The 25,493-nt window shown below is 38.6% G+C and overlaps 1 protein-coding gene across 1 annotated transcript in view; it reads left to right on the top strand.

The window, feature by feature from the left end:
* PAPPA (pappalysin 1) overlaps positions 1 to 25,493 on the top strand; it is a 192,670-nt gene that overhangs the window by 104,463 nt on the left and 62,714 nt on the right. Inside the window, exons 8-11 of the mRNA XM_072125355.1 lie at positions 1,811 to 1,939; positions 3,920 to 4,011; positions 16,129 to 16,325; positions 25,316 to 25,414. Of these exons, the coding sequence (XP_071981456.1) occupies positions 1,811 to 1,939; positions 3,920 to 4,011; positions 16,129 to 16,325; positions 25,316 to 25,414 (517 nt within the window). The remainder of the gene's footprint in view (positions 1 to 1,810; positions 1,940 to 3,919; positions 4,012 to 16,128; positions 16,326 to 25,315; positions 25,415 to 25,493) is intronic.

Genomic DNA, 25,493 nt, shown 5'->3' with positions numbered 1-25,493 from the left:
AACTGTACACATTGCAAAGGTTAATAATTTATGTAGAAAAATGTTAAATAATGTTATAGGGTCTATCATTAGCAGATATCCTTGTGGACGGGTTACATTTCACAAGATTTCCTTCTACACTCTGTAGATTTACGAAAATAAATGAAAACAAGTAAAAAAAAATAAAGATGATGTCCATATGTTCTTGGAGGATGTCTCTCTCTGGAGTAGTTATGCTGCTTTTATTGCCTGTAAGTGACTAGAAATTTGGAATGTGGCTCCCAGGACACTTCTATTCAGTCATAGGACTATCACTGAGGTTGAAGACAATTTGCATTCCAATTCTTTCAAAGCTTATATGATGGGCTTTACATCCAGCCATAAAGTGTTTCTACAGCAAACTTGGCAAAACAATTGTAATGACCTTGCTTTGTTCACAAGTTCATTGTCCTGCTGTACCAGGAAATTGTCTTCATCAAGTTGTTTCCAGACAATTGTGAAGTCACTGCATGCATCCCACACCATGAATGGCATTGTTTCTCCTTCACCAAAATATAGTGAATGCAATCATTTATGTTAGAAAACCGTCTCCTGTCAAGAAAGACCACTGACTATGAGGCAATAAAACAATAGTAATTCAGGAGCATTCTAGGTCCAATGACAATGAACTTTAGACCATTTCAAATTATATTTGATTTTGACCATGGAGATCATAGACCTATTATTAATGGGCAAAAACTAATTCATGATATTCTGATGGAGCCATATACATAGCAGTCGCGCCTGGACCAAGGTGTCAAATGGACACAAAGAGAAAGTTGTATTTTCAACAATTTTCATGATAAGATTCTTAATCTCCAAGGTGGGTTTCTTCAACTTTTTTAGGTTGTGAAAGAGTCAAATTTATGGCTTACCAAACTTATGGCCAAGTGACTTAGTGCCTATTATCCAGTGTAGGTCACATAAATTGTGATTAGATCCAGATCCGGTCTACAGGGCAGGCCCAGGAGAGAAAATCCACCAGGCACTCCTCTAATTGAGACAAACACTCCACTCCTCAATTGTAGCCACTGATCAGCCTCTCCTTCCGCCTTCCTAGTGGATTCTCTTTGGTTTGAGTCAGTGAAGGCTCCTCAGTGGCTTCTTTTAAGGTGTGGAACGTTCACCTCAATCAGAGGAGAGCCTGGAGTGGATTTTTTGCCTTGCAGAATGGTGGTGTCCAACATTAAAAAAATGTGCCATAGTTTTCAGCCTTGTTACAGAGTTTGAATAGGAGACCAGAATTTTCATCTACTGCCATTATCTACTAAAGAATTGTGTTTTGTGCCAATATATCTGTAGTTTTGTAGGTTGTGGTGATTGTTGCATTCCAGAACTTAGTTTTTACAATTAATATTCTTTTTACCAACTGGTGGTCCAAGTTTGTCAACTTATTTTGACAACCTTTTATGAAAATTGTACCATGCTTTTGGAAGTTTCTCCATGGAATATGATAATTGGGAGCATTAAATTGGAGACATCCTGTGACAATCCATTCTGCTTCTACAAAGATTGCATGGCCACACATCTGTTGTTTTATTTTATGCAGCTGTTGACTGTAAAGGCTGAATCCATTCATTAGATGGGATGCCAACAACATTCTGAGCATATAATATGGCTGTTGTCCTTCTTGGGTCTCTTGCATTTTTCTGGAGTATAAAATATGTTATATATACAGTAAATTAAGTATTATTTGTCATTCTCACTGCTTTTATGTACATGCTGGTTTAGTTGTTTTATGATTCTTAAGGTATTCATTTGATTCTGGTTGATTTGGCATTATGTTTTATAGAGATCTAAATCATGGACATGTCTACAAATACCAGATTGTGACTGTCACTGCCAATGGAGAGAGCGAGCCATCCCCAGAACTGGTTTATCATCATGGCAATGGATACTGCGGCGATGGAATAATCCAAAAGTAAGAGGCCCTAAAAGGATGGGACATGTTACAGAGGTAGCCATTTATCTTGTATGATAGTCCATGGTTTGAGGTCCTCTTTGAGCAGGGATGTTCTTTTCCAAATCCTGTTTTCTAATTCTTTTCTAATAATTCTCAAAATAATTATGTCCAAGATTATATCAGTTCAATGTTTTGGTAACTGATAGTAAAAGAGTCACTAATAATCAGTAGATTATCATAGGTCCAGCAGCTAAAACACCCTAAGATAACATGCGATGAGTAGAGGATTTGATAGTCTAGCCCATAGTGCACCTATAGCAGACATTGTTGGAAAAAACTTCAATAAAGTAGAATACCAAGTAATAGAACCAAGTCTTCCAGCAAACTATCCACTGCATAGGTTGTGTATTTAAAAGCCAAGGAAACTCCTTTTAAAGGAACCCGATTTTCACTAATAAATCTAATGACAGGTTCCCATGGCACTATGCTAACTATTGTCCACACAGTTTTAGCTAAAGTAAAACATAGTCCCTATTCCCAGAAAATGAACTGTAAGCCTAACTGTTTGAAGAAGCAGCGAGTCCCAAAGGGCGTGTGTTATACATGCAAGGCAGTGTTTCTCTAAGCTCATGTCTTCCAGCATTTTCCTCATCCTCCCTCACATCACCAGAGCAGAGGAGGATGTAAGCCAAAGGGAGGGGGGATGAGGGACTTGCCGGAGACCCTAGCTGAGAGACACACTGCCTTGCATAAATACCACACACCTTTCGGATTCTCTGATCCTTCTGCAAGGGTGCCAGATATCACATTAAAATGTTATATCCCTGAGTAAGAAAATTATTATATTGCACTAAAATAATGATAAATAAAAAAACGATAAGCAGAAGGAATGTCCTTGAGGCCAGTGGAATTCGAACCCATGGAGATATATATGGTATGAAAAATTCATGTTACAACAATAAAGAGTGATATGTATTTACTCAATGATAATGAATTCTACTTTGTATGATACCTTCAATGCAATCACAATATCATTATCCAATTATCCCAAAAAAGAAAAATTTATGTTCTATTGTTTCAGTAAGTAACACGGTACAATATAATAACAGGCCAAAAATTATATCTACAAATAAATGGCAAATATAAGTAATACCTATACTAGAAGTAAACAGGGATAATGGGACACATTTACTTACCCATCCCGTCGCAATCCCCGCCGTGCGTTGTCCGACCTCTGTTTGGAGCTGCCGCGATTCACTAAGATCCTGTGTCCAATTTTCTGCATGTGTCGCTTCCCCTCTCAGGTCCACTGGAGTTCACCTTCTTCTTCCCGGTGTATGAGTGCTGATCTTGTGACACAATTTGTTTTTTAAATTCCGCGGTTTGTCTGAATCAGTCGGGTTGTCCAACGCCCACGCCCCCCTATTTGTGTTGCATGCAAGCCGGGGCCGATGCGCCACAATCCGATCGCGTGCGCCAAAAACCCGGGGCAATTCAGCGCAAAATGAAAAAATTCGCAAAACCCCACGAAAATGCGGCCGCGGGACCCTTAGTAAATGTGCCCCAATATGTCCATAGTGAGAAGTCTGATCAATGCTTTCTAATTCGAAACTGCTTCTAGAATAAAAAAAGCTGAAATCTGATTTGTTACTGTAAACTCCACCTCCATTACTTCTCGATAATCATTTTATCGTTCATAAATTCTGATGCTACTTAGACCTTATTCCTATAGAGCAGTATATTTACAGACATATTTCTAAGCCTAAATAGGTTGTAGGTAAATTCTTGAAAACTGGTTGTTGTGTTTGTTCACTTTGTTTTATTTTAGGACTATTTATCCAACAACGAAAGGTATTCTCTCTCTTTCTTATGTTCAGTCTTCCAGTATATACATAATGCACGTTGCTCAGACAGACAGACATGAACATATCTAGGTTTTCCTCTAATTTATATATGTAGTGTAACAAACCTTACTTTTATATGGTCTATTTTTTTCAGAGACTTAGGTGAAGAATGTGATGATATGAACAAGGTAAATGGTGATGGCTGCTCTCTCTTTTGTCGTGAGGAGGCTTCCTTCCATTGTTTGGGTAAGTAATGTAAGTCCCTTTCTCAGATATGAAATCCAAACTATTTTATCAAAGTATTCATTTTAAAAAAATGAACTAAGCATTTACTGCATTGGTCCTTCGTAGCAGATTATAAGGACCACCCAACACGTTTAAGACTGCCTCACAGAGCTTCCCGGATACAGTGGCAGTTAGATTTCTTGCTTAACTCTGGAATGGGGGAACATGCACCATTTTCAAGAGTCTTCAACATTTTTTACAAATATTGGACCACATTTATCAAAGACAGTTTAGTCTGTACTATAATCAGTTTGCCTCTGGAGTATGCAGGGTGCCTCAGATTTATGAATTGTGGTGCACATTCTTCACGATAAGCCGCCCCTTGCATTATAGCATCTGCACAAAAAAATGTCAGGATTTTAATTTTTTTTGGCACAGAACTGTTGCGGATCATTTATAACGAGTTTGCGCCAGAAAGAACAGATATTTCCGACTATCCTGACTCCTCCGTCGTTTATTGGCGCAAGTGGGTGTGGCCTAACATTTCCACATTATCCTCCACATTTATGTGTATTTTGACGGCATTTTTAGGCGCAATGTTTGGCGCACGACAGACCAGGAAAAAATTGGTCTGAGAGGAAAATGAAGGCGCAGTCCATGAAAGATTTTGGCGCACACTTCATTACTGTCGGCATTTTTCTGGCGCACGACTGATTAATTCCGTCTACCCAGTAATCACTAACAGCCGTGCACCACTTTAATACATCGGGCTGTGCTTTGCCGAGACTGATCTCCGATGCTGACAGTCGTCCTTGCAGCACAATTAGTAAATCCCCCCCAGAGTGTGCAACACAATTCTGTCGGACTCTTCATGATAAATGTGATGTCGGGTCCGACTGTGCAACGTAACCCCCTTTCAGCGCACAATTTTGTGTTGTGTCAGGTATATTGCAGCTGTGACACAAAAGAATTTGCAAAGTCAGACAAAGAATGGTGCAAGGGCTTTAATAAATAAAGGCCACTAACTTTTTGAGGATCATTAATCTTTATATTTTTCTGTCTTTTTGGAGACTTTTTTGGCGCATTGAAATTTTTCCAACTTTTTGGGGACTTTTTGAAATGTGCACCAAAGTCTGACAGACATTAGTTTATCGTCAGTAAGACACTTTTATCTTCTATTCCCGATGTGCTAAATGTTGCAAATGATATTTATCATTTCAAATTGTCTAAATTTGTGACTACACATGAAGCCATACTTAAGGAAAACTTAAAAGAAAATAGAAAGAAGTGACTAGAGACATTTGTGCGACAAATTTGTAACAAATGTCACAAAATGAGATCTGAAAAAAATACAGTTACCCAAGGAAAAAGTGAGATTGATAAATTACCAGAGAAGCAGATGGAAAAAAACTAAAACAAGCCAAAACAAACAGAGATAAGATAAATGACCCCCTTTATGTTATACCCTGACTGCACTCTATTTGGTGACTACGCTCTATCAGTGTTTGATCACATAAAGAAACACATGATCACATGTTAAAAATCTACTTGCACATCTCTTTTCCATCAGCTTTGTTTACATGGAAGTCCCAGTTTCCCATTAAAGTGTCCCATTAATGTCTTCCTCCGACTAGAAAAAAAAATTAGTGTAGTGTGTAGAAAATTACATTTCGTATGTTGGAAGCAAAGTGTCCAACTAAATGGTTACCATTATACAATTTCTATTATTTTAAGTCCTAAAAAGATATAATTAAAAGAGGAAAAATCGAAATGTGTAATTACGACTTTAATCAGCTACTTTCCTAAGCCTTTACCTAAACCTTTTCCAAAGCCTTTATCTTAAAGGGGATTGAAACATCATCAAAGCACATAGACGGAGATGTGGAGGACTGCAGTTGACAGAATGAGGGATTGAGTTGACTGCCATTTGCTTTAATGAAGGGCAACAGATAGGAGGAGGGGAATTACTTTGGTGGTCTTCTTAATTGTGGGAAATCCTAAGCAAAGAAGACAAGAGGAGCAATAAATTCCAGACACTTACACTATGTATAGATTGCGAGTGATGCAACTGCTGAAGTGTGAATGACAAGGGGAATTAGCAAAATAATAGCTTCAAGAATTGTCGTTACACAGGACTATTTTTAGCTTATTTCATTGAAAATGTAGTATTTTTTGTTATACAAATTGGACACCAGAACATAGTGTTTCCGGATTTATGTCCACACAACATTTATATGCACTCATGATCATTGGTTAAAGCGGAAGAATTACAAATCATGGTGAAAAAAAAAAACTAGAAAAAGTATAGATCAGTGATGGCGAACCTTTTAGTGACCGAGTGCCCAAACTACAGCCAAGACCCACTTATTTATCGCAAAGTGCCAACACAGAAATTTAAATCGTGATTTATACTCTGTTCTCTGTCACAACTTTCATTCATATCAGCACCCTGAGGACACCAATAAAGCAGAAAATAGAAGAGATTTGGATGATCATTGTAGCTTCCCTCCAGAGTCCCATAAACAGTAAGAATTGTCAGGGCAGGAGCTACAATGATAATCCAGATCTGTCCACACCTTCCCACTCCTCCAGTAGTCCCAGGTAGTGTTGTCACTTTAAAATAGCTCTGTGCGTGCCCAGCAAGTCCTGGGCTGTCTGGGACTGCAGGAAGATAAATGGAGTCCTCTCTGGTGATGGCCTGAGTGACCACAGAAAGGGCTCTGAGTGCCACCTCTTGCGTCTGTGCCATAGGTTCGCCACCACTGGCATAGATGATCTATCAATAAAGTAATGGGCTTTATTGGAACGTAGATATTCAGCTGGAAAGAGTTTAATGGAGCTCATGTGATCAGCTCATCCAAATAAGAAGATAATCCTGCCATGTGATTCAGAGTTCAAGAGACAGAATTGTCTTATATTTGCTTAGCTGCAGATTTGAGTTTTGGTCCAAGAACCCAGAACAAAAGCAGTATAATAGAAACATTGATCCAAGCCTAACACCTCTACATGTTTCTTATGTCTTCTCCACAAAATAACGCAGAGTTCATGGATTCCGGACAAGAAACATCAGGGCTCATTTATCTTATTCTTTTCTCTCTTTTTCTCTTATACTTTTTTGGGCGCATTTCGAGATTTGTACAAAAATGTGCAACTTTTTCACCCATCCCAACAAAGTTCACTGCAACCTAGTTTTCTAGTGTTGCAACTGATTTATCTTTTAAACTAAGGTGTTGAGGTTGACAAAAGATGCTAATTTTTGCAGGAAAAAAGTCTATGTAGTAAAAAGTTTACATGGGGTTGTTCCAGAATTTTCCATTAAAAAAAAATGGACCTAAATCTGGTATCGGAGGTATCAGCTATCACTAGCACTCGGGTAAACAAATTCTTCAAATCCGTTACTTACTAAGAAGTTTATTTTGCAAAGCGGTTCAGCCCGGAATTAGAGCCTTCGTCAGGCAGGTATGTTTGTATGTAACCTGGCATGTGTAAAATGGCACCCAGTTGAACATGAACATTTGAATTCTAGCTCATGTTTAGTTATATAGGGGCACCATAGCTGTAGGATTCCCCCATTGCCCAAGTCCATGCCTCACTGATGTCACCGGGGTCAGCCATCAGCACAAAAAGTACTCCGAGGCATCTTGGCATTATCAGCGCAGTTTCTGTGGCTTGATAGGGTAAAGACCCTATGTGACTACATGATCACATAGGGTCACATGATCACATGACAAGAATTGTGCAGATCCCCCACCCAGGTAGAAGTTTGGTGGAAATGCAGAGGAGACAAGAAAGAAGCCACCAAATACTCCGTCCGCCGCATCACCCGTGCTTCTACCAATATGGGAAGGTTGTAGATGGAGAAAAGCTTGCCGTAAGTGTGGAAGGGTGGTTAGGAGGTGAATAATATTGAAGTGAGGGTGGGGTGAATGCTGAAAAGAAGGAAAAGTGATATGAAGGGTGACAGTGTTGCTGCTATTACATGAGCAGTAGGAAGGATTAATTGTTTTTGAGAAGGAGGAGAAGGTTGGTGTTGGAGGGGTGAGAAAGGGGCAGTAGTGTTGCCAGCGGAGAAGATGGAAAAGGGGACAATACTGCTGCCTGTGTGAATAGTATAATGCTACACTGTTAAGAGGTTAAGTACTTTTAGTGAGATGCATTATTCAGTGTAAAGCCATGGTAAATGTTGTGCTGACGTCCCCAGAGGAGGTCTTAGATTTAGAAAGCAACAGTTTGGAGAAAACTAATAATATATTTCACACATTAAAAGAAATCTACCATTTGTTTTCATGCATTGTGAACCAACCATACCTTGAGAATGCTGTAGTGAAACTGAAGCAGAAACATAGCTTGTTTATTCTCTGATTCGAGTGGTTTTGCTCAAAAAATTTTGAAATGCAGGACCGTGGGGAATGCAGGGTGCAGACTGGCTGATGTACATAAAAGAGCTGAACAGTCCAGACAGGACTAATCAGCCTGAGCTGGATGACTCATAAATAGCAGCTGGGGGATGGTGCAGTGATTGATTACTCCTGCCTGTCATGGAAACACAGTGATGACGTATTGGGCAGGACAAAGCTGAAGCAGTGTATAATTAGGGTAAGAGGAGAAGCTCCGGAGCAGCAACAGGAGCGACAGAGCCTCATTATCATAATTTTATTATTGCTTTTTCAGCCAAACTACTCAAATCAGGGATTAAATAAGATATGTTTCTGCATCAGTGTAGCTACAGCATTCTCTAGGTATGTTTGCTTCATAATGCATAAAAGCAAATGGTAGATTTCCTTTAATATTTCTTTTACCATTCAGTAAGAGAAAATGTAAAATACATAAAAAGACTATTCTTCCTGTCTTATTCGGAAACCTGCTATTGAACTTTGACGGTTTTAACACGTGTTCTTTGTTCTGATGCTTTGTTTAAAATCTGATGAAATAGTCACTTTTTTAGGCCAAAATGCCTGTTTCCTCTACTTGATGCTGGCATTGATGATGGACCAGGGGGGCTCATTACCAGTAGCCAATTTTCTCACATTCTTTTGTGTCAAATATACATCTTTTCAATGGGAAGGTGAGATAAAACAGGATACATGTCTCAACAAGTTCATATTTTTCAGCTCAAAATTTATCTCTACCTTTTCCTTTCAGTAACTGCTATAGGAGACTGCATTACTATTACTGTTGTCTTTCCACACGTGATATGCAGCTGAATTTTCCATCAGCGATTGTAGAACTACCAGTATCAATTACTATTATATTACCATGTTTTACTTTACATGTTTATTTGCTGTATGTCACCAAAGGGCTAGGTACTCGCAGATATATAATACAATGAGATTAGAACATAAATTTACATTTTCAGTGGTCTAGTAATTAAACCAAATCATATTTGTAGAGAATGGGGCACATTTACTAAGAACAGTTTAGTCTGTACTATGTGCAGTTTGCCTAAGTAGTGTGCAGGGGGCGCCAGATTCAGGTTTTTTGACACACATTCTGCATGAATCTGGTGCCTCCTGCACTGTCCAGAGTGCACCACTTTTTTTTGGTGCACCTTTAACATGGGGTGTGCAACACATTTTTGACGGACTTTGTATGTTAAATCCGGTGCACGGTCCGACAGAGTACCGAAACACCCCCGCCAGTGCAGAAATTTGTGTCACACAATGACTAGGGTAGCCCCCAGTATCTTAGTAAATTGTCCATAATACAGACATATTTTAGGATTCCTGTTATGCCCACAAATTTTTTTTTTTTAACCAGGTCAACTGAAGGAAATTGAGATTCCTGTAGAATACTACTAGAGGTGAGCTGACTAGGTAGCAAGTCATGATCTTGTGCGGTGAAATCGTAGGGTACTTCATGAGTTTGTCAATCATGTGGAAATCTTTAATTATTGGGTACAACTCCCTTTCTCTATATGCAAGAAAAGGATGCAATCCTTTAGTGACCCAGTAAAAAACTTAGTCTCCCACGACTATGCGGGATATATACCAGGGCTTGTGATTATTACCCCCATGCGGGTGTGAAGGGGTTGAATGGATTATTATTTGCCGATGAGCGCAGCCAACCTCCGGGTATATCTGCCCCAGAGGAGGGGGAACCCTCATGCCTTTATATTCAACCCCTCAATGTTATACCATGGCAGCCAGTGAACAATACATATAAATATAACTCTTATCTATTGCTCATGCGTGATAGAAAAGAATACCTCATGCTTGAAGTCTTAAAATGCTTGAAATCCACATTACATGCATGTCCAAGACCAGGCACAACACCCATCCTAAGAGCACAAACAGCCCAGTAAATTGTCCTAATAGATAAATAGATCCATTTTATTCAATCTTGTTAAGGTCATCAACTCTGAATTGGATGATGCTTGAGTTAAGAGTCACACAGCACGGCCGCCCCCCCCCCCCCACTACAACCCCTCCCAGGCGTTCTCTGTCTCTATTGTTGACAGGTACATTTCGTCTTATGCCTTGGCTATATTCTGTGGATAGTTTACAGACCTTAGTGACTGTAAATTAATTAGGATCTTTTGTGTTTTCTCTCAGTCCTATTTTAATCAGATAATGCTGCTACAAACTATCCAAGAAGAAGTATATTGACTCAGTCAGGCTGCCCTGGCCTTTAGAGAACACTACGCTAGGGAAGAGGAAATAAAAGAACTGAGATTGATCATCTTTCTTATAATTCCACTTAAGTAAACTAGCCGTAAAACATTACATAGTAATTATTAGACTGTATGCTTGGATTAGGTAATTGGATTAAATTAAATTAATTATAGAGTCATAATCAGTAAATATAGTATCTTATGCCCTATGATCGATTTGCAATAATATCATTTGCATTGTCATATTGTCAAAAGGGTTTTATTTCTTTTTACAGACCCTTTTCTGACTAATGCCTGGCTTCTTACTCTATATATTTTAACAAAAAAATGGGGCAAAGAGAGCCAAAACCCGATGGCGTGCACCAAAAACCCCTTATAAATGCGGAAATCGTAGGGTATTCCGACGATAGTGCGGACCGGGGACCCTTAGGAAATTAGCCCCATAGATCTGCATATAAGGACATTTTACAATGTTGCTTTATTTTATATTTTGATGCAGTATCACTAATTTTTAGTTAATATCCTTTGTAGGTTTAAAAAGAACAATAATATACATTAAAATTAGTCATCAATACATTGATACAAAGTAAAGGAATAGGTTAATGGAGGCTAAACTTCATAGCATAGGGGACTATTTTATGTTTAAATTATTGAAAAAATTGTAACCTTTTAAGGATTTTTCCCGTAATCAACGTTAATGTCTGATCCCAGAGATAGGACCATAATCAAGGGTTAGAATGGATTTCAGTGCTTACCATTATCAGCGTTACTATATTGTAGGTGGTAGTATAGGTAGTGCTAGAATAAGGCTTTGGTGCACCCCTATTCATCTTAGGGCCTCATACACATGACTGCATGCAGAAGCCATGATCAAACTGCATAAACTTCAGCTAATTCACTCCCTCACGGGCTTCTATTAGATGCGCATGCGCACTCTGTCTTGTCAATTACATTCACTTTCTATGGATATTGGCGGGGTGATCTCTTTCCTCTGTTTGCAGCCCAGAAAGCACACGGGGTCATGTGCATTAATTTTCAGTTTCATGCATAACATCATGTCTGATGAAGAGAACTAGTATTCTCGAAAGCTCACCGTCAAATATACTCAGTTAGCTTCAAAAAGGTATCGCCTGATTTCTTCACTCTTCTTCTGCTGTCCATGGCTAACACTGCATTCACATTAATGTATGCCCCCCATACCGTAGCACAGCAGGCACATATTGGCACTGGGGAGAGGAGGAGGGAGTGAGCGCCGCTCAACCCCACCCCCCTCCATAGGGATATATGGCGCACGGCGGCGTATTCCGAGAAAAGATAGGACATGTCCTATCTTTTCTCGGGGCATGGAACAGTATGTTGCTGCACTTGTGCTGTGCCGTACTGCTCCCGTGGGGCGCCGTGCACCCATTGCCGGCTAAGGGGGACATATATACGCCGTATATACGTCGGCCGTATATACGTCGGCTGTATATACATCCCCCATACGGCAGTGTGAATGCAGCCTAATAGAATACAAATCTACACTATTAGTAATATCCCACTCAGATAGAGGACACAGTGGTCCACATTTATCAGTTTGCCTGTGATGTGTACCAAATTCATCAATTGTGGCGTTATTCACGAATCTGGTGCTCTCTACAATGCTCCGACAAAGTGCACTAACTTTTTTTGGTCCACCTTTAACATAGGGAGTGCAACACATATATCATGTAGAGTCCAACAGCAATGTGTTGCATGCACTAACGCTGACTGTGCAATGGAACGCCTCTTTTAGTGTTAAATTTTGTGTCGGGTCAGGTATAGTACAGCCGGAACACAAATTAGTTGCCTGCAACACATATCTGGCGCAGACACTTTTATCTACAAGCAGTTTGCACATAAAAGAAGTCTGACAGAAAACTGGCGCAGGGGCTTTAGTAAATGTGGGCCAATATGTGGTCAATGTTGGACCCCAACTAGTCTAACATTTATGACCGATCCTAAAAATATCTGATAAGTGCTGACAATGGGACAACCTCGGCAAGAATAAATTACTCAACAGGGTCAAACAGTTGTTTGTTTGATCTTAATAGCTGGTACATATGCCAAAAGTGTCGGCATAGCATGTAACCAACGCTAGTACAGTAATCTTTTTACAGGATCTAAGTGTTCTAGAAAGATCTTCAGTAAACTTGAGTCTGCAAGTACAGTATGTGTAATACCGAGTCACACAAAACTTGGTGGTAATATAATAAAGAGTCAGTAGATGGTTGTTTGTGTACATGAGAAGGACAAAGATGCCGGTGGGCTCTGCAGGAATGTAAGGTATGCACCAGTAGAGATTAAATAGATTATCAAGACCCTTTTCGAAGAAAGTTCCTCTGGGGTACATTGTGGATTCTGTAATTCTCTGGAGCACATTTTTTTTGAATAGAGATAAAGAAGAGTCAACTTTGTTAAGAACTTGTCCAAATAAAGCTTTGACTCATTCTGCCAAAAAACTTGGCATGAAAACAAAATCCCAAATTGCCATCTGGATGTATGCAAGAGTTATTCTTTGGGGTTAAGTATGCTCTAAGAACTCGAATACCTAAAACAATGCTTGTGCGTATTTGTCCTGGCTTTTTTTCTCGGATGGATAGTGATGTGGCATGAAACTTGTTGGTGGAGCTCCTCGTTCAAAAACAGACATGCAATACCATGTTTTTTTCTGGCTTGGTGCAAATGTGTGTACAGTACTTGAAAAATGTAATTATCATATCGTCTAGTAAGTTCCATATTTAGGGAAGGATAACAGGAACTGGATTTCATCACAATGTCAGGGCAATGAGTTTTGAGTGATATTTGGCCCACATCTGTCAGTCATGTGTTCTTCATGGAATTATGCCTATGTCACTTAGGTTGATATCCTGACTATCTGGTTCCTGTAGCTGAATAACCTATTTTAACCTTGTTTGATAATTACATTATGCGTTCATCAACATTTTTTTTTTTACTAGCAGCTTGGTACAGGATTTTTGGGACTTTTTCTATGTACTGGAAGATGCAATAGTGTAACTATTGGTTTTGATATAGGCTGAACTGGTAGGAAACATTTTTTACTTTACAAGGAATGTATCACCAATTTTCTTTTTGATTTGAAACACAATCATTTTTGTTTTCTTGATTTTAAGTTTTTGTATTTTATTATCGGTCCATGTTTATAGGGCTTTCATCTTACCTGCACTCTAGTAACAGCATTTAGTGATATGGACATAGGCAACAATAGTCTGGATCCAACTCTTTAAAGGGGTTTTCCCATGAACAGAAGTTAGGCCATGTCCACAGGATCACGAAAACAAGAGGGCGCAGCACTCGGCGATCTCCGTCAGCTCCATTGAGATTATTGGAGCAGTATGGTCATGCCTGACTGTCTGCTCCATTGCTCTGACGGAGTGACGAGGGGTCTGACGGATGGGATCCCATCGGACCCCGATTTTTCATGTTCTGTGGGGATGTCATTACTGAGAACCCTTACTGCTCAGCAAGTTAGGCCCTACCACTTCTGTTTGTGAGAAAATTCCTTTAAACGTCGATGCAGCGTAAGTGTAGTGTAGATAAGTTTTAATATTATCCATTTTTGGAGTAGTGATGCAATATTGGTAGTTTTCTATTAGTCTTAGTGACAACAGAGAAAATTTCTCAATCAAGCACTTGATCTGGATTGTGGCAATTATCATTAAACATGCATAAAAATTTATAAAAATAAAAAAATCTCCCCTGCCACTGCTCCGCTGCCTGGATCTACTAAGAGATCAGAGCCTTTTAGAAAATCCAGGCAATCTCTGCTAGGTTGGACCTGTTTAGACTAGGTCTACCAGGCAGAGATTTTAGAAATAGTCTCTGCCAGTTTTATATACCAAATGCGGAGATCTGGAATGTTCACATCCCTGCTCACCACATTCTCCACCCAGTCATTTCCCCAAAGTACTGCCAGGATGGGCAGATTTATATGACACAAAACTAGTGGAGAAGACATAGTAAATCCCCCCCAATATCTTGGTTACAAAAACAATCCGTAACACATTGGGGGTTATTTATCATTGGTTTTCCTTGGCTTTTTTAGCATAAGAAGTGGCATTGAGGGTTCTTGAGAGTTTTTCATTGCTGCTAGTACAACACCGTGCAAAGCCAGATTTATGATTTGAGACTTTTGCAAAAAGTCTCATAAAAGTCTCATTGTCACTCCAATTCCTTGCTGGTCTATGTGCTGAGACTTTTTAGGGACTTTTTGAAAAAAAATCCCAGATAGAAAATAGCTCGTAAAAACATTTATTAAAGGGATAAAACAACTTTAATGAATCTGAAGGGCAGCGAAGTTCCAGAATAGAACTGTCCCTTGAAGCTGGTCTAATTATAAATAACCCCTATTATCTCTAACATGCCCTCACACGTAGATTGCTTTTGCCCACAGAATCTGTAGATCATATCCCCAAAATAGTCTTTAATAGCAACCCATGATGGTTTTCTTTTATATAAATTCTTATTTCTGTATTCCATACATCTGAGGAAGGACACATTGTCTAAAATAGCCATTGGAAGCCAGATGACAACACAAAGATCCTTACATTTCCGTACAGACAAGTATAATTGCCAGAACTTCATGCTGGAGCATAAGGTGTATTATATGAATCACCTAGGACGTTTCCTGTACATGACCCCATATGAGGTTTTCCAATTTAGAAAGTGCCAAAAATAAAAGTTATGAAATGTTCATCTTAGTATAATATTATACTTATATAGCACAATTTGTGTTTTCAGAACTGACTATACATTTTAGAGATTTCATTCTGTACTTTGTATGAGCTGTTCTGAAGCATTCTGTTCTAGGAATATGAAGTACACTAATCTATTCCTAAAGAGGAAACCCAAAAACATAGAGCGCTAAGCCAAGGACTTGGATGATCTCTGTCTGTAGTTATCCTCCCTAACACTTTGAAAACCTTGGCAGGCATGTTTATTGGGGTCTTAGGCAAAATTAGGAACAAATTAGCCTCCGTAGAGATCAAATTGTAGTTTGACCGTACCGTTTGGTTAAAATAAATAAAAATAAGACGAAAACATTCATGTATATTTTTACTATATGAATATTTTATTATTTTTAATACTGGATACATTTTATATTAGTTTACTGAAGTTTGGCCATTATTAAAGGGGTTGGCTGCTTTACCTTGTTTTTCTTGTAATGTGTCGGAAGCAGAATATTAGGTAATTTACTTATATTCATCTCTTGAATGTTCTGCTCAACTTACCTCATATGTAACAAAAAATGCTGGTTCCGAAATGTCTTTTACTTTATCAGATGCCATTTCTGTCCATAAAATGGCCACAGACGGAGTGTCATGTGATCTCTAACTGTCCATTACCAATCTACCTTCCAGGATCTTAAAGGGGTTGATATTTGTGTAATTAAATGTCATGTAATTTTACATTTTTAGTGAGAGAGTTTTAGTTATTTAGTTCTGAATTCCCATGGAAAATCACTTATTGCTGATTATTTTGTCATACAGATGAACCCAGCAGATGTTATTTCCATGATGGCGATGGCGTCTGTGAGGATTTTGAAAAGAAGACAAGTATTAAAGACTGTGGGGTTTATACTCCAAATGGATTTCAGGATCAATGGGCCACAAATGTTACAGTATCACATCATCATGATCAAAACTGCCCAGGATGGGTAGTCATTGGGCAGCCAGCATCTACTCAGGTAACATTCAGAAACATTTTATTAATATTTCATGTTCTATTAAGTCATCCTCAAAAAAGGACACAATAGACCACATTTATGCAAGCGTTTGCACCAGTTTTCTGGCTTTACACTAGAAAGAATGTACACACTGTTTGCGCATGTATTTCTAAAGTGTCTGCGCCAGTATTGTGTCGCGGCTTCTCTGTGCCGAACAAGAAAAAAAAAATGTGCACCAAAAGAGGCTGTTACTGATTAGCTGAACAAAGTGCACCCCACAAAATTGTGCACACATCCCGAGCAATGCAGCACTCTTCATGAATGTGGCGCCCTCTGCACACATAGTACAGTTTGCACTGTTTCTCATAATTATGGGAGCAATAGAAGACTAGCCTTTAGGCCTTGTATTTCCAATATCTGAAGGGAATTGGGAGATATACTGGGGCAGATTTATTAAGAGTAGCACTTTCTGTGCCCTCTGGCACAAGACAGAACAGGAATTCGTAAGAGTTTACAAAATCTTTTGGCATAGATTTCGGGTACAACCTGCATCAGTTAGGGTAAATCTGGCGGGCAAAAGCTCCCCGACCATGGCACGCCTTGTTGTCCATCCCACCAAGGTTTACAAAAATTGTGAAAACTGCTGTACAAGGCATGATAAATAAGCCCCAATGTCTTTGAGTCTTTCCTCCTGAGCGGATGTGTCCGCTGCTAAGCTCCCCAGCGCTCTAGCGGTCATAGCACCGCACATCTATCTGTCTCTTTCTCAATATACCATGCAATCCGTGCCTGATGAAGGTCTCTGCGTAGACCGAAACGTTGCATTTTTGAATTGGATTGCCATTCTAAACCTCCACTTGTAATAAATAAAAAAATTTATCATCTTCAAATGAAAACGAACAAGGAGTGCCAAGTATTCTTTTTGAGAATATTTCAATATGTAGACAGCAATCTCAGGCCTGTTCATCAATGAATGTTTAAAAACTCAATATGGGATTAGAAAGACTAATGAGGCTAGAAGGTTGTTGTAAATCTAATAATATTAATACATCAACGGTACCAACACACATTGTGGACCTTAACAGCAACCATGTGCCTCCAAAACGGTCAGCCAACTAACATGTCCGATAGTTTGTCGCTTATGCAGGTTTGCAGGTTAACCGTCATACCCATGCAACGAATAAGAATAAATAATCAATAAACAGTGATCTGGTAGAAACCATTTTGAATGGTTGCACAACCTTTCTGCCGGTAAAGAGTTACATGTGGATATTCAATACCCTATTCTTATTTATAAGGCCTCCTGCTTTCCCGCTTTCTATGCTTTGTTTAGTGCAATGTCAATAATGAATAAATCTTAATAGTGTTTTATTCAATTCTCTGTCCCGGCTGGCACCTACATTCCCTACTGGTACATACTTTGCCTTTGGAACGTGTGTTCTCGACTGCCTGTCTCATACACTGTACATTAAATTGATGGTTCACTTTTACTTATACATTGCGATTTGCTTTTACGACATCTCCGTAATATGAAGCTATTATGTGAATTGTTTCCTTTACAGGCAGCAGCAATTCCAGTAACAAAGTAAAACAGGCTTAGGTAAATCAAATTCTTCATGGCTGCTCTCCCGGGTGCCAAAACGAAAATATAACATTTGTTTATGGCACTGGTATTTAGTCAATGAAGAATCGAAGGGCACATCATCATCACATTCTGGTAAAATTTTGGAAGAGAAAGGGTTCGGAGACTCCAGCGAAGATACAAAAATATGATTAAAAAATTTTGGAGAACGCTCATAGACTGTTTCCAATTTTAATTCTCGAAGGGTGTGTTCACATATATTCCTTAGCATCGGATGCATACAGAATTCCCTTTGGTGCACCGTTGGGTACAATTGCAAATCCCTACACTGATGGACACAGTGCAAGACATGTTAACTAGCCAAATCAAGACCCAATGCAGTCTTGAGACTGAAGCTATATTGGATATTCACACATATACAGTCACACCCTCAAAACAAAGTGACGGGTTTACTTCTGTAAATGTAAATCTTAAATATGGAAGTACTGCAAAGCTCATACGGCTCTCGTTCCAATAAAAATTTCACACTCGGAATGATCCAGAACTTCCACTCACCCCTCCCCAGATTAATCTCTGAACTATTGCTATGCCGTACATGGCTACATTTGTTGTTATGAGATTCTTGTCATGAAATAAACACCTTCGAGGCCAGATGGTTCTGTTGTTAGTTTCTCTCCACTGGTGACCTCACAAGCAGTAGAGAAGGCCACAAAATGGTTGAAAACAATGGAAATGACATCTGTCGTCCAGCTGTGAGTTTGTGTATTTGCAACATTGACATATGTTTTTGAGATTCCTTTTATGAAACAAACAAGGTATCTTGTTGTAACTTTACATTCTAATTTATTTTAATAAGAAAAATTCTTTTTGTGGTTATCACATTTTAAGGTCAGATACACAACAAATGGCCTCATTTGACTTACCCTCAATATGTGGAATATAGTCTAAAAGATGTTTTTGGAGACGTCACCTTTACTGAATGTCTACTATGAATGTTTTAGTAAATTTTTGTATTCCTCATGAAATCTTTCTGCTCTGTTTTCTGAAATTTTGTTGAGGAATATTTCAACTAATAAAGACTATAAAGACTATTTTAAACTTTTATGGGTGAAGGGTGTGCCCACATATATCTGCCAATCATTAGATTCGGCTTCCCAAAACAGGATGCGTTGCACCCAGCATTTCCCTAAGAGAACCATAAGCTCAAATGGGCAAGTCCCTATATGTATGGGCACAGAGCAAGACTTGGAGGTGTGAGTGGAAGTTCTGGATCATTGGCCAAGTCTAATACCAGCAGCAGTGATTGGAAGGTGTCAGAGTGTGAAGTGACTCAACCCAACTGGAGATACCCATTTGACAATTTATTCATAGAAAAAAAAATACTTGTGATTTCTTATTTCAAAGGTAGAAAAGGTATTTATTAAAAGGGACGTGTGATGGTTCCTCTGTAAGCATTATATCAAATACCATATAATGTATTTGGGTTTTGGAGGAAACTTGGGTTTTGGCTAAGTAAACAAACATTCCTATCATCCATGATACTACTCAAAAATTCAAGGAAATGTAATTTTTATTTTTTATTTGGGCTCATTTTGAGTCACGTTAAAAATTGGGATGACATCTTAAGTAGTAGATATAAATAAAATGGACATGACAGCATTTTCCTGAAGAGAGAGATAAGAGGACAGATGTCATAAGGGGTCACGTTATCTTTACAACCCATTCTTACACTGAAGCTATCCATTTGATCAGTTGATAATAGAAGGTCCTACAGAAACATCAGTTTTAGTGACCATTAAGAAATGCCCATTTGGCTTGAATTCTGGGGGAAATAGGGAAGCAACTATTCTCTTTATAGAGACTTACTGATTAAAGGCCATCTTTGTAGGTGTTCCAAAGACATGCATGCTTAGGGAGTCTTAATAATAGATATGCAAATCTAATTTTCCATGGTAGGCCTCCCTTGCCTCCCTTAACATCAAGCATTACTTTCTTCTGGGACCCTAGACATGAAGCCCAAACTACAGAAAGAACTGATTTTGCTAGAAGAGAGGCTGCAGATGCAAGTTATGGAGGAAATTATTCTCCTTACGGAGAGAGTTTCTGTTGCTCCATGGGGATTCTGGGAAATCTTTATGCAAATTTGTTTTCCACGATGTGATATAGAGAAAACATTGCTGCAAAGCTTTAATAGGTTATTCTTTCAATGGAGCAAGAAAGAGAGAAGTAGTAGAGGAGTACTTTATTTCACCATACATAAATGTTGGCTCTAAAATTCAACCATAGAAAAGGTTAATTCCATTGTTTTCAGATTTTCTTTTGAATACGATAAGTGATTGATGGAATATAAATAAACGGAATGATCTCTTCTTGCATTTGGAGACCTCCTTCCATCCATACATTCCCCTTGCCCTTGTTCATTTTGATTATTTGTTCTTGTTCTTTGTCTATCTTTGGTGGCTAGGGAGACAAAAATCAATGTTTTCGTTTTTTGTAAGACAATCAAGTGTTTTGAGATGAAACAGAAGTGTCCTGAGATAACCCTGGAGGAAGACAATGCATACCATAAGTTTTTTCCCATGTAATTAAAAAAACGATGCTCTTTCCCACTGAGAAGACAGGAATCGTTCTCATTGTTTAAACTATGGCTCCATACAACTTCACAACTTATTTGATCCTGTTTATTTGATCCCCTTTCATTTAACTCAATGGAATGTGATATCGTATCCAACACTGTTAGTTAGCTTGATTTAGATTTGGCTTACCAATATATACATTTAGAAATAAACTACTCAACAAAAATCGGGATTTTTAAAAAAAATACTGTAAGAATTAATGCAGAAGCAGTGATCCAGAAATCAAGACTGTACGGTCAATGTCAGGTTCATTGGTGTAAAGCGTTATATAAAAACATTACATTAAGAGCTGAAAACTTTGTTTCGAAGCTGTTGCTGATGGAGATAAATACTAGACATCATCACAGACTTTTTACTCACTCTAGTAAAGTTCTTCAATAGTTCTCACTGGGGAAAAAAATATTAAAATGCTGGATCCAACAAAAGCAAGACTGATAATATAATACTAGCAAGGAAGGATGTTAGCAGTGGATTCCGTCAAGGGAAGTTTGGTTCTTACTGAAAAACTGGTAATACCGGCTAGTAAAAAAAAACTTCGAAAAATATAGTAAAAGTATTGTTTTCCACTATAGATTTTTTATGTTTTTAACTGCTTTGGTTTTCTGATACCAGATAACAGAGAAATATCCAAGTTTAGAAGGTTGTAGGCAGTTTTTAGATTAGATCACACGATAATCCCTACTGTGGCGTACTGTGGGTATATCCGGATAGAGAGCTTCCGCGATTCACTAAGATTGTGCGTCCAATTTCCTGCATGTGTCGCTTCCCCGCTGAGATCTGCAGGAGTTCACCATTTTCTTCCCGTGCATGTAAATGCTGATCTTGCGCCAAAAACCTGGGGCAATTCAGGACAAATCTGAAAAATTAGCAAAACCTGACGGAAATGCGTCCGACAGACCCTTAATAAATGTGCCCCATTGTTCTAGTGATGCATAAATGAAATCTACCATCAACATCCAGCATGATAAATAAGAGGAAGTTACTCATAGATCCAGGCACTGTGATTGTGGTAATGTTCTTATATTTGTTATCCATGGCCTCTTTCCTTCTAAAAGTAACCTTCATAATCATTCCAATGAGCTAGGGGGGGGCTTTGGTGGTGTTTCCAGAGCCCCTCAGTCCTGTAACTTCCCATGATATTACAATAAGCAGACCACTTTTCCCCTGCCCTTGCACTTCCTGCAGCTGCTAGATTACACATGAAGAAGGAGTGGGGAAAAAACAGGGCTTTAGGTGAGACATGTTCTGCTCATTGTAACAACCTGTGAATCTGCAGCACTTTGATAACACCCCTAGAGCCCTTCCAGCTCATAAGCATAATTTTAAAAGTTGATTTTATAAGGAAGAAGACTATGGATAACAAATAATAGAAGGTTACCACAACCATGATACCTGGATGTATGAGTAAGTGTCCCTGGGTTATCATGATTAATTTTGATGGCAGATTTTCTTTAAAGAAAATATATAAGTGAAAATATGTCCACCAAACTAAAAATACCATCTTATAGGGCTTTTCTGCAGTAAGCCATCCATTTCTTTATTTCTGACCCATACTTTCAGAATTGTCATTACTTTTATAATTATGATATTAAAACCATCTGTGAAAGTTGGACCTTTTATTTATTTATTTTTATTTTTTTTAATTAGATTTTATTCTAGCTGACTTCAATAACCTCTAGAGCAGTGATTTTCAACCAGTGTGCCGCGACACATGGTCGGGTGTGCCGCGGGGAAAGTTCCCCAAACTATGGTGCCCCCTGTGTTTTGTTTCCCGGCAATGCGCAGCAATGTAAAATGAGAAATACTATAGTCATGAGGCTGGAGTACTACAAGTACCAGCTGATATGCTGAGTATATGAGCTGGCACTTGTACTCTGGCCTCATGGCCATAGTACTTCTCATTGTACCCCTTTATTTTGCAGTATATGAGCCACATAATAATCAGCAGCATATATTAAAAACAGGGAGAAAATGAGAACTGTTGAGGAAGAGGTTTCACACTCATTCACTGAGTGAGTAAAATAAATGTAGAATCTATATTATTAACTATATGTATAATATGACTGTTTCAGTGTCATTTTGTGCTATTTTGGTTGGTGGTGTGCCCCAGGATTTTCTAAGTATAAAAAGTGTGCCGCAGCTCAAAAAAGGTTGAAAATCACTGCTCTAGAGGGAACTTAAAGGAGAGATCCAGGATTTCAGACAACAGTTGTATTGTGGTAGTATAGTGGTAAAAAAAAAAATAAATGAATAAAAATAGTCGCGCGCATGGTGCGCCGAGCGGGGACCTCGGTGCGGGGAAGCTAGTTCCGATATAAACATTAATAAAGTGATTAAATGCTTTAAAACTGTTTAAAAACATAACGAAGATAAGCGCCAGCACCAGCTCACCCTGAGCTGGTGCACGTCATTTCCTGCTTATGAGTCCTATCCGAAGTGGTAGGTTTCCTTTAAAACCCTGTAAATGGGATAGTAAATAACTGCTCTTACCTATAACAAAATAGAATGGGTTAGCAAAAAAATATAAATATATCTATGACTGTCTCTATCTTTCTCATTCTGACTGCCTCTGTGTCTCTGAATGACTGTCTTTGTCTGTCTCTGACTGTCTCTCATTGTCTACCACTGTCTCTGTCTTTGACTGTCTGTCTCTGATGGTCCCTGGCTGTTTCGGTCTCTGAGTGTTTCTGACTGTGTCTGCCAGTCTCTATCTCTGACTGTCTCTGACCATTTTTGTCTCTGAGTGTCTCTGTCTGTCTCCGACTGTCTCTGTCTCTGATTGTCTTTTTTTCTGTCTCTGTCTGTGCCTGACTATCTCTCTTTTTGTCTCTTTTTGTCCCTGACTATCTGTGTATATCTATGACTGTTTCTGACTCCGGTTTTCTCTGACTCTCTCTAATCGTCTGTGACTGTCTCTGTCTCCGACTGTCTCTGACTTTTTCTGTCTCTGTCTGTCTCTGACTATCTCTGTCTTTTTCTGACTGTCTCTATCTGTCCCTGACCATATCTGTCTGTCTCTGACTATCTCTGTCTGTCGCTGTCTGTTTCTGATTCCAGTTTCCTCTGACTATCTCTGTCTGTCCTTTACTTTCTATGTCTGTCTCTGAATATCTCTGTCTGTCACTGACTGTCTCTGACTCCTGTTTTTTCTAACTGTCTCTGATTGTCTCTGACTGTTGCTATCTCCGACTTTCTCTCTCTCCGACTGCCACTGCCATAGTTTCTGTCTCTGAGTGCCTCCGACTGTCTCTGTCTCCCTCTGTATCTGTCTGTCCCTATCTCTTTCTCTGACTAAAACTGACTTACATACATACACTCAGCTTTATATATTAGATTAAAAATGGTTGGAGCAGAGCATGCACAATGACTTCAAGGGTTTATCTTTATGATGTACTTGTTTGCTTACTCCTCACAGACCCACTTGTGATTACATTGTATACCTTTCTCAAACTGAAAATGGAAAAAGATGTTTTGTGATATATGATTCAGAAATCCTAGTCTCTGGATGATATCGAACTAAAAAATTCCATTTGATGTGCCGTGTGCTGGTGAAAAGACATCTTCTGAGATTCATGTCCACCTAAGCCTAGCATCTTATAATTGACACAACTTTAGCTTTAAAAGCTGCACTTGATCTTTCATAGTCTACTGGGAGAAATGTAATATGAATATAATATTCTACTTTTAATGGTCGAAGGTCCCTTAATAAATATTTACTTAAAAACAGGATTTCAAGTCGTTTTAATGCATTTTTTATACACTAATGTGAAATCTCTTTTGCTAGGTTGAGCAACATATCTTTAAATATACAGTGTGTGCCAACATAGGAATTACCCTAATCAGTTTCTAAAGGTCTTGTAGAGATAAACCGACTCCCAAGATACCGGCAGCTTGAGAGGAGGCATTACATTATAAGGGATTAGAACTGATGTTGTATGTTTTGAAGGATTTCATTATCTAATTAAAACAAGGTAATTGCTAATCACTTGTAACACAAATACCCAAATAGGTTGGGGAAACATGTAAATCAATATTGCTCTCCACCCAAAACCACGGGTGTATAACAAAGATAAAGATACACAGCCAACGATTTCACCTGGGAAAAAAAGGAAAAGAATAAAGTAGATAAAAAAATGTTATTTGCCCAAATGAACTTGCATAACATTTACATATAATCATATTACAACTTGCATATTATTTACATAAATTTATGAAAATTTATAAAATCACATACAAAAGTCCCAGGGCATCCTGTCTGCTACTGTTCCGACACAGAGCTGTCAATCCAAACAAGGAGGCGTGCTTCAATTGCAGCCTGTGAGAAAAGTTGACTCCTCTCTTCAGAAGTCTACTCATTTACATATCAGAAAAATGGCTGTAATTTAGGTCCAGCCCCTGTGGCAGATAATGTTAGGTGATCAGCAGGTATCGCTATCACAATTTTGATGACAGATCTTCTTTATATAGTTATTATTCTTTATATATATTATTACTTGACCTTTCATGCTGCATACGCTGCGGCCAGTTTAGGATGGAAAAACACCAAATGGTTATGTCTAAACATATTTTTTGAAGTTAGATCTTGATGTATGAGTCATTATCAAGCAAAATTGTTTTCTAATACTATTTCGTTCTTTGATCCAGCCGCGTCTTCCTTGGTTCCCTGACCCGATTTATGGATTTGCTTTTGTATAATATTGGTCATCCCTTTAATAGCGGGAATCAGTGACTAGTGGACAAACCACAATATATTTTATTTGCTAGATTCTAAGTGTTATCCATTTATTTAACAGATGTGCCAAACCAAAGTGATAAAATTGAATCCTACTGTGTCCCAGTACGCCTGGTATCCTTGCGGAGCATCACCGGATGTTACCAATTTCTGGTTGAAGGTAAGTCGTTCTAATTATATTAAGGGGATATTAGAATTATGCATGTAAAGCACCTAATGGGAACGTTTTGGCCCCAACT

This window comes from Engystomops pustulosus, chromosome 9 (assembly GCF_040894005.1).
Source record: "Engystomops pustulosus chromosome 9, aEngPut4.maternal, whole genome shotgun sequence".
In the NCBI taxonomy this organism is placed as follows: domain Eukaryota; kingdom Metazoa; phylum Chordata; class Amphibia; order Anura; family Leptodactylidae; genus Engystomops; species Engystomops pustulosus.
Note: the sequence above shows the minus strand (reverse complement) of the source record. Positions and strands in the feature narration are given on the sequence as shown.